The sequence below is a fragment of the Chlorocebus sabaeus genome, chromosome 19, assembly GCF_047675955.1.
Source record: "Chlorocebus sabaeus isolate Y175 chromosome 19, mChlSab1.0.hap1, whole genome shotgun sequence".
NCBI classification, from domain to species: domain Eukaryota; kingdom Metazoa; phylum Chordata; class Mammalia; order Primates; family Cercopithecidae; genus Chlorocebus; species Chlorocebus sabaeus.
The window spans coordinates 14,632,496-14,647,748 of NC_132922.1; the positions used below are offsets into that span (position 1 = coordinate 14,632,496).

Genomic DNA, 15,253 nt, shown 5'->3' on the forward strand with positions numbered 1-15,253 from the left:
GGGCCTCAGTTTCCCCACAGGGCCTGGCACAAGGTGGTGCTCAGACTCACGGTTGATGAGACGACCTCTGAGTTCCTTGTACCTGAAAAAAAATCTGTTGTCCCCATTGGGCCTCAGGAGCAGCACCCTGGGGCCCTAATGGGTGTGGCCATGCCATAAGGACAGATCAGACTCCAGGTCACCTCCTCTCCTCCACCTTCTTTGGTTCCTTCAAATGTCCCAAAGAGACAGGCACCCCCAACACAAACCTTCCTTCTGGGGTCACCCAGCCGTGTCTCAGCAGTCCAAACAGAGCTGAACCCAGGGAGCTTTGTGAACCCATCTGAGCTGTTTCCCCCACCCTGTATAGTTTAAGGGCATAGCAGGAGAGGGGAAACATCAGACTCAAGTCTCGATGCAAATCCAGGCTCTGACACTACTTTCCTGTCTGATCTGAACCAGTTACCTAACCTCTCTGAGCTTATCTACAAAAGCTGTGAGAATAAGGAGATGCGGGAAGGTCAACTGTCACCAACTTACCAAGGAAACTTCCCCTGACAGAGAGACTGAGCAAGATCCAGCTGTTCTGAGCTGTGTGGGTCCCACCTACAGTTATGAGTCTGTGTAATAACCAGACACGTCCTCCGGCCTCCCAGACATACCCAGGAATTCCAAGGGAAAGTGAAAGTCACAACTTCCCAGCAGCTCGTGATCAAGCACAGCAAACAGATTACTCCCCAGCACCACCTTCAGTCCAGCCCCGCCCTCCTTGCTGCCGCGCTTAGAGGAGCAGCCTGAGACCAGACATCCAGATCCCTCTCATCCAACCCACCTGCCTCGCATCCTCAGGGTTGGGGGTCTGCAGTGGTCTCAGGAAGAAAGACCTGCCACTGACAGACTGTGAGACCCTCCAGATTACTTCCCATCCTCCCGTGCCCCCACACTCCCCAGATGCCTGCCTTCCTCCCGCCCATGCCATCAGCATAAGCGCAATCTCCCACACATGCCACGTGGATGCTTATTGTATATTTATTGTAATGCTGTTGGGGTTATTTTGGTTATGTTTTTGAGACAGGGTCTCAGTCTGTCACCAAGACTGAAGTGCACTACCACAATCATAGCGCATGGCAGCTTCAGACCTCTGGGCTTAAGCCATCCTCACACCTCAGGGTTCTATAGGCATGAGACAACAACCTAGCTAATTAAAAAAATACATAAATATTAGAGATGGGATCTCACTATATTGACTGGGCTACTCTTGAACTCCAGGCCTCAAGCGATCCTCCCACCTTGGCATGAGCCACCGTACCAGGCCTGCTCTTGTTGAAGGCCATACCTTGTGGCTTCTAGATATTTGCTTATGTGGGGTCTTCTGCCAGGAGCACCGGCTTCCACCACCTGGAAAAATCACGCTCATCCTTCAGTGACAAAATCAGGCATTGCCTCCTTTCAGAGAACCCCCCAGCATCCTCCCCAGCAGAGGCCACCACCCCATGTTCCACTCCCGAGGCACACTGGGTGGAGGGACTAGAGACCACTGCTCACCACACGTCCATGGCTAAGAAGTCAGGCAACCAGATTGCTGTTGGACTTTTGTGCTTTGCCCCAGGCAGAAGGGCCTCAGAGGCAGCTAAACCATAAAAGCCAACTTGACCCTTCCATGGAAGCCTATTTCATCCTCAGCAAACATCTCTGGGGGCATCGTGGCCACCTCCTCCCACCCATACACACACACACACACACACACACACACACACACACACACCAGCTTGTGAGGCAGGAACAGAAAGGTGAGGCAGGACAGAATAACCCTATTTTCAGGAAGGAGAAGACAACAGCTAATACCACTGCTCACAACATCCTGACTAAGCAGAGGTCCTCAGTCTCTCCACATGACAACTTCACTGCTAGCATAATCAGCATTTGAGAAAACAGCACACTAAACAAAACTACAACCAACCGCACAGGGACTGCACAATACATTTTGCAATACATTCCATTTGCAAATACTTCTCCTTTTTATTGAGTTTTATAGTCATCCCCTCAATGGGCCGGGATTATGATCTGATTTTGCAGATGAGGAAACTGAGGCAAGGGGAGAGGAAATCTGGGACACGTCTCAGTCAGTTTAGAGGTTTACTCTGCCAAGGTTGAGGATGCACCCAGGAAAAAGGCACACAAGTCACAGGAGGATCTGGGGCCCACTCATTTTTCACAGAGGGTTTTGAGGGCTTCAGTATTTAAATGTGTAAAGTCAGGCAGCAGTAGAAGGAGGAAAGGAAAAACGACAGGATAGGTAATGAGGTGAGTGGTCACATTCCTGTGAGGCTTTGATTAGTCCTCCCTGAATCCACAGGTTCTCTATGAAAGGAGGGGGTAGAGGAACAGTCAATTATTCATTCATCTCATGCACAGTTAATCTACATTTTCTGTAAGATAAAAATAAAAATAGAGTGGAGGAAGTAGGCATATGTGTATTTTTCTGAGGATGGGCAGAAGTCTTGCTATTTGCCACGTACCTGTCAAGGTAAGTTGCTAATTTACATTGCCACCATGAAATTACACAAAGTCTGCCTCAGGGTAAAAATTTTGGGGACGCAGAAGGGATTTCCTTGTAAGCAATATGTGAAGGAGGCCACCTGGAGAATATGTTGCCTTTTGTGTTTGCAAATAGCTGCTTAGAAACAAAAACAAAGGCAGGTTTTGGAGTGACTCCATTTCCAAGCTCAACTGTTTCCAGTGAGTTTGGGGTCCCAGGATTTGACTTTCCTTTCACGTTTTCTCCTTGTTCATATATATACACACACACACACAGATACATAGATATATAGATATAGATATACATTTCCTTTCATGTTTTCTCCTTGTTCATATATATATACACACACACAGATATATATATATAGATATACATTTCCTTTCACATTTTCTCCTTGTTCTTCAACTATATATATATATATATATACACGTGTGTGTGTGTGTGTGTATATATATATATATTTTTTTTTTTGAGATTCTGTCACCAGGCTGGAGTGCAGTGGCATGATCTCGGCTCACTGCAACCTCCACTTCCTGGGTTCAAGTGATTCTCCGGCCTCAGCCTCCCAAGTAGCTAGGACTACAGGCACGCACCACCACACCCAGCTAATTTTGTAAACTGTAAAAGTAGAAGCAGAAGTGGGACGAGCCCTGTAAATGTTCTCATTTATTAGTAGGAGCTAAGCTATGAAGACACAAAGTCATAAGAAGGACACAATGGACTGGGCATGGTGGCTCACATCTGTAACCCCAGTGCTTTGGGAGGCCAAGCAGGTGGATCACTTGAGGTCAGGAGTTCCAGGCCAGCCTAGCCAAAATGGTGAAACTCCATCTCTACTAAAAATACAAAAAATTAGCTGGGTGTAGTGGTGGGCACCTGTAATCCCAGCAACTCAGAGGCTGAGGTGGGAGGATGGCTTGAGCCCCGGGGTTTGAAGCTGCGGTGAGCTATGATGGGGCCACTGCTCTCCAGCCTGGGTTAGAGAGAGAGACTCTGTATCAAAAACTTAACAAAAAATAACCCCAGCAGCATTGCAATAAATATGCAATAAGCATCTACCCAGCACACGTGGGAGACTGTGCTAATGCTGACGGCATGTGTGGGAGTAAGGCAGGCATCTGAGGTGTGTGGGGGCACGGAAGGACGGGGGATAATCTGGAGGCTCCCACAGTCAGTCAGTGACAGGTCTTTCTTGAGCTCAGAGAGGTTAGGTAACTAGTTCAGATCAGACAGGAAAGCAGGGGCAGAGCCTGGATTTGCACCTAGGCTTGAGTCTGATTTCTCTCTCCCTCCTGCTGTGCCCATAAACTGCAGAGAGGGAGGGGGAAGCGGCTCAGAGGGGTTCAAAAAACTCCCTGGGCTCAACGCTGGTTCTGACTGCCTGAGACATGGGTAGGTGACACAACAGACCCCGAACCCTGAGGATGTGAGGCAGGTGGGTTGGAAGAGAGGGCGCTGGATGTCTGGTCTGGGGCTGCTCCTCTAAGTGCAGCAGCAAGAAGGCTGGACTTGGACTGCAAATGGTGCTGGCGAGCAGCCTGTTTGCTGTGCTTGATGACAAGCTGCTGGGAAGTTGTGACTTTCAGTTTCCCTTTCGAATTCCTGGGTATATCTGGGAGGCCGGAGAATGTGTCTGGTTATTACACAGGTGCACAGCTGGAGGTGGGATCCACACAGCTCGGAACAGCTGGATCTTGCTCAGTCTCTGTCAGAGGAAGATTCCTGGGTAAGTTGGGGATGGTGTGACCTCTCCCAATCTCCTTATTCTCACAATAGCTGCATGAGGGAAGGATCATTCACCTTTTGTAGATAAGCTCAGAAAGATTAGGTAACTGGTTCAGATCAGACAGGAAAGCAGTGGCAGAGCCTGGATTTGCACCCAGGCTTGAGTCTGATTGCTCCCTCCCTCCTGCTGTGCCCTTAAAGAGAGGTGGGAAAAGCGGCTCAGATGGGTCCACAAAGCTCCCTGGGCTCAGCTCTGGTTCTGACTGCCTGAGACATGGCCAGGTGACCCCAGAAGAAAGGTGGGTGTTGGAGGTGCCCATCTCTTTGGAAAATTTGAAGGAATCAAAGAAGGTGGAGGAGGGGAGGTGACCGGGAGCCCAGGGTGTCTTTGTGGCCTGGCCACACCCAGGCTGGCCAGAGGATGCTGCTGCTGAGGCCCAATGGGGACAATATATTTCTTTTGATATAACAAGGAACCCAGAGGTTGTCTCACCTACCCTGAGTCGGAACACCTACTTGTGCCAGGCCCTGTGGGGAAACTGGGGCCCTGGGAGGGGACTTGCTGAGGGTCCCACGTCAGGAGGCTGAGCAGGTAGCTCATAGGACTTCATGTCTCTAGCCTTCACCTCTGTCCCTCTGTTCAGACCTCTGGGGGGATGGAGAAGAAACAGGCTGTGCTGTGTCCCCAATGGGAAACATGACTGAGACAGGGGAAGTGAGAAGGTCGCATTGTAGAATGGTGCCTGTGGCATGATGCCAGCTTTGCAATCATGAGATTCAAAAGCCACACTGTGGAATTGTGAGTATAACTATAGGAGTGACAGCTTAGATCTCTGTGTTTGTAGAAGCAGAATTAAACCTGGAAACTTTTGGATTATTAAAATCACTCATTTTTGCTTCAGTATCAGAGTCACAAGGGCAGATGTTGGCCTCCCGTCCACCCTCCAAGAGCTGTGTGACTCTGGGCAAGTCACCTCCTCTGCCAGCCTAAGATTTTCCCCTCTTGAAAACCTGATAGAGCTGCCAAAATACATGAAATCAGGGGGGAAATTTCTGTGAAATCTGAGTCACGGTCTTATTTGTTCTTCACCAAAAAGAGATGCCCATCAAGATAGAACAAAAAATTAAATTCAATTCCTCAGCTGAAAGTGAAACCGAAGCTGGGCGATGTCATCCAAAGGCTGGCTGCTTTTAGTTCAAGTAATGCCTCCTGCACCTGGGATTTCCTCCAGGCTGTGCCAGGGAGGGTGGAGGGCATCCCAGTCAGTCGTAGGGGATGCAGCTGGGAACACAACAGGGTCCCTGTTGGATGCTCAGTCTAAAGGGGAGACAGAGGCCCAAAGAGCCACACACAGGTAGAGCTGCCTCCGGAAAGCAGAGTGCTCAGGGAGCCTGAGGAGGGTTGGGGGATGGCGCAGGGACCAGGCAGCTCTGGCTGGGTCCCTGAGGACGGGTGACTTGTGCATGGTGGGGACAGTGGGGGAGGCATTCCAGGGCGAGGGAGCAGCTGAGCGAAGGCCTGAGGCTGGGGATGGGAGGAGTAGATGGGTCCAGGAGGCATTGAAGCAGGGCGTCAGTGGGTGCCTGGACCCAAGGTGACTGTGGCGGCAGGGAGTCGTGAGTGTAATGTAAATGGGGAGCCGAGCAAGAAGACCCAAGGCAGATGAGAACATAGGTAGCCTTTATTGGGCTCACAGGCGAGGTTCACCGGCCCTCTATGGGGAGGGACAATGTATCAGGGGCCTTTTATAGGGTGAGGTAGGTGGGGTTTGTAGGTTTCGGTTTTCCTGAGTTAGGTTTTGATTTCTGGGGAATGACGCGTCCAGGAGCTTGCGCAGAGGGGGGTTTCTTTGGCGGGAGCGGGCTTTTTTCGCGCGCTGAGAGTCTTAGCAGGAAGTGAAGGGCCGGAAGTCCTAACAAAGGGCCTGCCATGCCGGGTGATACCGCCATGGGTCTAGATTCCGGCCTAACAGTGACGAAGGTAGGAGCCAGAGCATCAGAGGGCCTGTGTGCCCTGCTATGGGGTTTGAACTTGACCCTGGCTTTTCATCGAAGATCCTCAGAAGGGTGCAGTGCCACGGCTGAGGGCTGTAATCCAGTGCTGTGGGAGGCAGAGGCGGGAGGATCACCTGAGGCTAGGAGTTCAAGACAGCCTGGGCAACACAGGAGATGCTGTCTCTCTGAAATTAAAAATTAACAAATTAGTCCTGCATGGTGGTGTGTGCCTGTAGTCCCAGCTACTCAGAAGACTGAGGCAGGAGGATCACTTGAGCCCAGGGGCTCTAGGCTGCAGTGAGCTGTGATAGCCCTAAAGCTCTCCAGCCTGGGTGATGGAGCAAGACAGTTTCTCAAAACTAAAATGGAAAATGATGATTTCTCAGGAAATCATTTAGACTCCTCTTTCCCTGCCCAAGGAGGATGCCCTACACCCAGTTGGAGGGAGATGCTCTGCTGAGAGTCTCTGTCCTCTGAATCTGGAGAGCTTGGCTCAGAGCTGAGGTGGGAGGGAGGGCTCCCCTTCCAGGTCTCTCAGTTGGGCAGGGCTTGGGCTGGGCCAGGCGCCTTCAGGGTGCCTTCCAGGAACAAAATCCCTTCCCGGAATTGACCAACCTGCAGGCTCACCCATGGAGTACACACTGTGTCCTAGTCAAGCCTGAGGGGCAGTATCCGGCCTCAACCACCCAGCAGAGGCTCCAGACAAGGGTGGGAGCCAGGCCAACAAGGACCAAGGAGGATGGGATCCTGGGTGCAGCTCCTCACAAGTATCGAGCGTATCCAAGGCCCCAGCTCTCTCTGCCCTGGGCTACATACCAGGAGCATGACCTTGTTTCAAAGAATAAAGGTGTGTTTTTGTTTTGTTTTGTTTTGTTTTTCTTAAAGAAAAGACTACTGAGAGCCAGAAAGACTGAAAGAATGGGCATCTTCATGTACTGTTAGTTTGAGTATGAATTGGTACAATTTGCATACAGAGTGGCTCTAGGTAGAAAAACTTTTGAGATGTTAATAGCTTCTGACCTAGTCATTCTACTCCTACAAATATCTAAAGGAAATAATCTCAAATGTGGGCAGTTTTATATGAAGGAGGATATTCATTGTAGCATAATTTATATGAAGAATTAGAAACACCCTAAGGTCCATCAACCAGGGAGGACAGCAGAGGGGACAGGGCAGCACCAGGAGGGCTCGGCAGCCACAGCAGGGGCTGTGCCGGCATCTGGCAGGATCCAGGTCTTTGTGGGAAAAAGGACCTTAGAGAAGCGACGGGGACACAGGCTGTCCGCTGCAGCAGCAGTGAATTCACCAAGACGAAGAGTTGAGCACAGAGTGTGAGACACGGATTTGCAATGAGGAGGCATTTCCCATGAGCGTGTGTACATGACTCAATATTATATATTGAAGGGAGCAGAGCACAGTCATTGAAGACATGGGATTGAAGCAGAAGTCCTGGCTCTAGCACTATTGTGAAAACACGGGCAAGTTCCCTAACTTTTGTGGATTCTTCTGTGTTTGAAAGGGAAGGTGGTACCCATCTCCCGGGCTGTGAGTGATCATCGAATGAGACACATGTAAGGAGCCCTGCACATCATAGACACGCAATACACACTGGCTATCATCAACCAGTAATCACACGTGTTCCCAGGCCCAGGCCATTGTCAGAACCTTCCTCCCCATCTCTATTCCTGTGTATGGACTCCATAGTTTCTGTAAAGATCAGATGGCTGCCCCTTCTCGGATTATCTTCTCCTCATACCCCAACAGGACAAGAGGACCCTGCCTTGGTGTGAGAGTGAGGGCAGAGAGAGCTGGAACGAGGGGAGTTTTTGTAAACATTAGCTGGCAGGGCCCCAGGAGATAGAGAAACACTCTGGATATTTGCTGCTACCACAGAGGGATCTGCAAAGACCCAGCCCCTCCAGCCTCCCTCTGTACACAGGTGGCTTATGTTCGATCCCACAATTTGTTTTCTCCTCCTCTAGGGTTAAGAAAATCCTTCCAGTCTGAACAGTGACTGTAGAGCTCCAAGGAAAGCCCCTCGGTAACCCGGCCGCTGGCACCATGAACCCAGGTAGGCTCACTCCCTCTTCCTTGGCTGGTTCCTACATGCACCTAGAATGGAGGGTGGTGCCTCCACAGCTGAGTGAGCCCCAGAGGAACCCAGATGAAGAAGGAGGCCAATGAGTCTGCCCTGAGCTCAAGAGAGGTCACGTGGAGTCCCTGGACTCAGAGGTCTCTGGGGGCATCTGTGTCCTGACTTCTCCTCAGGAGGGCACGGCCCAGGTGCCAACTTCCTCCCTGCCCTGGCACCTACCAAATGACTCAAGTGGGGCAGGACAGCCATGAGGTAGTGGAACCAGCAGGGGAGGGAAAAGGGGGAAAAGCAGGGTCCAGGAGGAGGGGAGGGGTGGGAGAGGAGGTTGACCTGTTGCCCTGATCTCTCACCTCCCATTCTGCTCCTGGCTGACCCTGGGTTGTTTCCAGCAGAGGCTGGTCCCCTCCCTCCAGCTCTCGCTCTGCACCAGTCCCTCTGTTCCGAGTGGCCTTGTGAGAATGTATCATGCTTGACCCAGCTTCCAACTTGACTGGACCTCGGTCTGGCCTTTACCACATCTCTTCTGTGTGACCTGGCGCTCCTAACCTCCCCTCTCCTGCACGAGAATAATGTTTCCCCACGTTTTCATGGGGATCAAATATTACAAAGGTACCTGGCCTGGCCAGAGCCTGCCACACAGTAGGGCCTCTCTAAGGGTTAGTTTCCATCCCCTCTAGCTGTCCCTGTTGATTCCAGGTGGAAGCCACCCAGTCCCCCAAGCTGTGTTAGGGCAGCTGCCCTGCCCTGCCCATCACAAGCACCTGCTGACCAGGGATGACTGCCCCGGGCAGGGCCTCATTCCCATGATCTCAGATACCCCTTGTCAAAGAAAAATCTGAGGCATAGTAACATTTATTTGAGTAAGAATTCACGAATCGAGAAAACCAAACTGGAGGAGGCTTCGTGCTCTGGTGAAAAAATGTGGAAGACAATGTTGATCAGGTGAATATGAAACTGCAATAAGGACATTATTTGGTTGCAGTTACAAAATTGCCTGTTTTGGTTTACCTTTTTGGAAAATTCCTGGTCACATTGGTGCCGGTGGGTTTATGAAAGTCTCCGAATCCAGGTGAGACCAGACCTTAGCCTTGTCCTGGTTTTTGACTCCTTTGAGAGAAACAATTTGAGTCAAAGAAAAAGCAAATCAGTTTTTATCGCAAAGCGGAAGTACAGGCTTAGGGGTGGGACTGCAGGCGGACTCAGAAGAGCCAGTCGGACACAGTGGGGTTTGGGGTTTCTGTCTTTAATGGTTTACTAAATTAAGGGGTTGGAGTCTGGGGAGGGCTCTCTTGCTAGCTTGAGGAGGCTGCCTTTGTGCTGTGTGCTCACCTGGTCTTCTTGTGTATCTTTCTCTTCTTACAATAGGACACTAGCCCTCTAATAGGATTAGAGCCCTACCTTTGTGATCTCTTCAGTCTTAAATGTTTCCTTAAAGGCCCAATCTCCAAATATAGTCACTCGAGTTTAGGGCTTCAGTATATGAATTTTGGGGGCCCACAATCCCTCTATAGCACTGATGACTCCATCAAAGATGTCCCACTTCACAGCTGTGCAGGAAAAATGAACATGTTACCAACTTACACGCAATGGTTGTTACGCTCCCCTACACTTTTCTCCAACCTTATCCTTTCTTCTTTCCAACTAGAGAGTAACACCTTTATTGAGGATTCCCTTAAGTATTTCCAAGACCGAGTGAGCAGAGAGAATCTGCTACAACTGCTGACTGATGGTAGAGCCTGGAACGAATTCCTGGTTGCTGCTGGACTATCCAGGTAACCTCCACTGGCTTACCTCCGTGGGGAGCCCCGGTGATGCCACCCAGATCTCCCTTGGGCTAGTTTTCCCTGACATGCACACCTCCTCCAGGCAGGCCCCTCTGCTGGGCTTGAGGATGACCTTCTCAGCAGTCCAGGAAGAGTATTTCCTCCATGTCCTTCGCTGGCAGTGAGTAGCCTCAGGCTGAGGGGACAGGAAGCCCACAAGGACAGGGTCACTTCTGCCATCTGCTGGTGATGGGAACTTTGCAAGTTACTTTCTCACTTTCAGCCTTTCTTCATCCATGGAGTTCGATTGTGAGAAAAATGAGAGCATGCATGTAAAGTGCTTAGCATAATGACTGACACATAGTAGGTGCACAGTTAACGTTAACATCTAACAACCTTGGTGAAAATAGACCAGGGTTAAGGGTTTTCTTCTTGAAGATGGGAGCCCAGCAGGACTTCCTTTGGGACAAGTCAGAAAAATCCTGACCTAACCAATGCATGTTCCTGGGGATGCTGGCTGGGACCATTTTTTCTCATCTGAGGAATTCCATAAACACGGCAGGACCCTTCTGCTGGTCCAGGATGCTGAGAGGCTGGAGTGGACTTGGACAGCACTGGGTTTCCTCCCGGCTCTATCTGTGCCTTGTCCCTGGGCTCTAAGCTTATGTCATGGAGACTGGGAACAGTCATCTGTCCAACAGGAATAGCAAGTCAATGTCATAGGAGTATAGTGAAGGCCTTAGAGTGAACTCCAGGTCAAATGTGGGGAACCAAGACCAAGATCCTGCCCAAAGACCAAGAGAGACTAGGACCAGTGTCAAAACCTGGGGTCAGGATGGAGCAAGAGTCAACCTTGTTTTTGTAGGACAAGTAGGAAGGCTGGAGCACCAGGGCTGGGACTAGGGTGTGGCAAGAGAGGCACCCAGGGCTTGAAACTTAAGGAGGTCATGAACTTGCGGAGGACATGTGAGTGGGAGAGGAATATTTCTTCTCTGTCTGGATGATCCCAACACTCATGGACATAGAGGATCATGGTTGCCTGTGTCTCTCACACCCTGCCTGGGAACTGGCAAGTTCTGGGTACCCTTTGGGATCTTCTTCTCTTCTACACAAAGAAGCCCCTGACAATGGCAAGCAGTATGCCTTAGTGACCATCTCCATAGTAGAATGAGTTGCTGCCAATTTATGTAATTTCAAGGGTACTGAGTAGACTGACAAGTCCCCAACCAAGAGGGAAAACACTTCTTCTAACATCTTGTCCAAATTCAGGTCTTTTCAGCATTAACAATTTATATAGATGGTTCTGAAAGTGTCCTGAGTCTTCTAGAGGTGCCATAAAATTGCACATGGCCTTGGCATACACACAGGTGAAGCTGTCACTGCTAAGGCATCAGTTAGGCTGGTGACATTTGCAAGTGAGACCTGGAAGGTTGGGGGTGCAGGGGGTAGGTCAGGAGGCGGTAAGGTGGCTGGAGAGTCCATGTGGAGCCAGAATGAATACCCAGATCTCCCACTCCGGTCAACTGGGGCAGTGCCCAGGCCCAGTAGCCTTCAGCCAGAAAGTGAAAGGGCATGAGGCCTGGAAAAGAGCAGATGCCAGGCAAAGTGAGCTCCTGTCTCTCTGAGGTTTGGTTTTATTTGAATTCAAAGTACTCAGAGGTAGCCAGACAGCAATGTCTGAGGGCACCTTACCTTTGACGCCACCTGAACATTAATGGGGATTCCTAAAATCATCTTTAGATTTTATAATTCACTAGAAGGATTCATATAACTCACTAAAAACTGCTATTTCACGATTGTGGCTTATCACAGGGAAAGAACACAGATTAAAATCAACCTAAGGAAGAGACACACAGGGGAGATTCTGGGAGGGTTTCAGGTGTGAAGCTTCATTGTCCTCAGGATGCTGTGATCTCCTGTGTCAATGTGGGACAAGACACACCGGGTGTTGCCAACCAGGGAAGTTCACCCAGTTAAGGAAACATTCCTGTGAATCACATGAAATCAGGAAGGAAGCCTTATTCAGGATGGTTGTTACAGGGGAAGGAGACTGAGCCCAGCTCCAAATACAGTAAAGACGGGGAGTCACAGCCAACACCAGGGTGAGGGGCAGGAGATGGAATAGTTCTGACAGGAGACACCAGAGTAGGGGGTTCCTGCTAAACTGGCCTAACAGGATTCTTGCTAAAGGCAGGTCAGACCCTCACCCATCAATTTTAGGGGTGAGGAGCATGATCAGATAGCAAAGAGTGCTCAGACAGCAAGCAGGGAGGACCCTCCCTAAACTGATTTGGAGCGATTCTTGCTGAGCCGGGGTGGTGCAAGTCCAGAAAGCAGTGGGTGGGTGTGGAAGGCCAAGGTCAGCGCCTAGTGGAGAAGAAGCTCTGAAGAGCCCCGCTGGAGTTGGTCAAGGAGAAAGTCTTTTTCAACCCATGTCTTAGTGTCCAGAATATTTGCTGGGATTGGATCACAAGCTGCCCTCATGACTGACCTGTAGTCTCCAGCCCGTCCCTGAGGTCTCACACCTTTAGTCCCCAGGTCCTCTGGAAGTTAGGAAAGATACCAAATAGCACCAAATCCCATCATCCATCACATTGCTACACTGTCCCATGGCCAAATCACCAGGCAAAGAAAGATGTTCCTACCAGGCAGGACACTCCAGGAGCCTGGAGATCACTTCCCAGGAGCTGAGGACAAAGGGAAGGCCTCTCTTTGGGAAAAGTTCATGCTTCACTTTGCTGCCATCCTGGGAATAAGGTGTCTTTGTCCCACTCTCACTGCTCTTTGTTCATCTACAGAGTTTTCCCCTCTCCAAACACTTTGGCAGTCACGGTGTTGACCTGCCCTTGAGTGAGGAGGCATCTTTATCAAACACCTACCACGAAAGAGCATCTGAGATGCCTTTAAGATATTTATTTCCATATGGATAAGTACTGAGGAGTATCTATGATGAACAAAGCATGTTTGAGTTTGGAAGAAAATTCTTTCCATTTGTAAAATTTGTTTCTATTTGATTGATAGTGAAAGCTCTGCACTTCACACAGGATAAAGATCGCATGGAACTCATTTCACAGACAGGGAAACTGCATTTCTTAATCCTTTAACCTTTCTTTGTGCAGGGATGAGGCAGATGTGCTCCGTAAAGCTCTGAACAAGCTTGTGAGTCACATGGTCACGAAGGACAAAAACCGCCATGATAAAGACCAGCAGCACAGGGAGTGGTTTTTGAAAGAGTTTCCTCGCTTGAAAAAGGAGCTTGAGGATCACATAAGGATGCTCCGTTCCCTCGCAGACCAGGTTCAGCGGGTCCACAGAGGCACCACAATTACCAATGTGGTGGCCAACTCTATTAGCACTACCTCTGGTGCCCTGAGCCTCCTTGGCCTGGGTCTGGCACCCTTCTCTGAAGGACTCAGTCTTTTGCTCATGGGCACTGGAGCGGGTTTAGGAGCAGCATCTGCTGTGACTGGGATTACCAGCAGTGTCGTGGAACTAGTAAAGCAATTGCAGGCACGAAACCAAGCTCGCAGCTTGGACCAAAGCAGCACTGATGCAGTGAATGTGGTGAAGGAGTTTGTGGGTGGGAACACACCCAACTTTCTTACCTTAGTTGACAGTTATTCCACCTTCACACAACGCATTGGGAGGGACATCCGTGCCATCAGACAAAGCAGAGTCAACCCTCAGTTAGGAGCATATGCCCCACCCCCCCAGGTCATTGGGCGAATCTCAGTTGAAGGTGGTGAACAGGTTGAGAGGGTTGCTGAAGGCCCCGCCCTGGCAGTGAGCAGAGGAGCCATGACCGTGGGTGCAGCCACTGGAGCCATCTTGCTTCTGCTGGATGTGGTCAACACTGTGTATGAGACAAAGCACTTGCTTCAGGGGGCAAAGTCAGAGTTAGCTGAGGAGCTGAAGAAACAAGCTCAGGACCTGGAGGGGAAGCTCAACGTTCTCATCAAGATCCATGAGATGTTGCAGTAGGGCCAAGACCAGTGACCCCAGAGCAGGTCAGCCACCAGGGAAAGTGTGCCTGGCACAGGCCAGGACAAAATGCAGACATTTTATTAGGGGGATAAGGAGGGCAAGTTATAGTTTATGGAAGTGAGTGTTAGTGACTTTGGCATATCTGCAGCTGAGCACAGCAGGGGAGTGGTTATTGCAGATGGTAAGTGCACCAAGGAGAAGGCAGGAACACTGGAGCCAGGAATAAGGAAGGAAAGGGAACTGGAGAGTGTGGTGAATGGGAAGAAGTTTACTTTAGACTGAAGAATATATTGGGGGAGGAATAGAGGGGAGGTGTGCAGGAACCAGCAATGAGAAGGCCAGGAAAAGAACCCAAAATGCAGAAAGTCAAAGAGTTAGAACTGTTGGATACAGGAGAAGAAACAGCGGCCCCGCTACAGACCCACCCCCAGGTTTGACGTCCTTCCAAGAATGAAGTCTTTCCCTGGTGATGGTCGCTTACTCTGTCTTTCCAGCATCCACTCTCCCCTGTCCTTCCGGGCGTGTATCTCAGTCAGCCAGTGGCTTCTTGATGATGGTTGTTGGGGTGGTTGTTGTGTGACGGTCCCCTCTAGGTTACTAAAGAGTGTATGTCCCCTGTTTGAACCCTGAAGGGTGGGAGGTGGGCCATGGCCATGGTCCCCAGCTGAGGAGCAGGTGTCCCTGAGAACTCAAACTTCCCAGAGAGTATCTGAGAACCAATCAATGAAAACAGTCCCATCGCTCTTACCCGATAAGTAAACAGTCAGAAAATTAGTGTGAAAGCAGCTTAGCATTGGGAGGAAGCGCAGATCTCTACAGCTGTCCTGCCGCCGCCCAGGAGTGACCTGTGTGTAAGTTCTAATAAACTCGCCTACTCACCAAGCTGGACTTCTTCGAGTCAATTCTTTGGTCTCGCAGCTCCTTCCAAGCTTTGGGGGCCATCAGTCTCAAGTTTTTCTCGTAACGGTGGTGATGGTGGTTGTGATGGCAGCAGAGTCATGGGGGCCTTGGCAAGTAGCCGGTGATCTTCCAGACCAGGGGACACTGATGGACCGATGAAGTTCCAGGGGAACTCGAAATGCTGTGTTGGAAAGAGGTTAATTTGGGAAGAAATAAAAAAACGAAAGGAGAAGCCAGGAACAGGTCAAGGAACCTTGAGGTGTGTCCAGGAGT

The 15,253-nt window shown here is 50.2% G+C and overlaps 1 protein-coding gene across 1 annotated transcript; it reads left to right on the forward strand.

Annotated features, from left to right (window-relative positions):
• The first annotated feature begins 4,208 nt into the window (after window positions 1-4,208).
• APOL2 (apolipoprotein L2) lies at window positions 4,209-14,962 on the forward strand. Its single transcript, XM_007975644.3, has 4 exons — window positions 4,209-4,244; window positions 8,221-8,309; window positions 9,979-10,105; window positions 13,216-14,962. The coding sequence occupies exons 2-4, from the start codon at window positions 8,300-8,302 to the stop codon at window positions 14,075-14,077; spliced, it is 999 nt and encodes a 332-aa protein (XP_007973835.2). The 5' UTR covers window positions 4,209-4,244; window positions 8,221-8,299; the 3' UTR covers window positions 14,078-14,962.
• The last annotated feature ends 291 nt before the right edge of the window (window positions 14,963-15,253 follow it).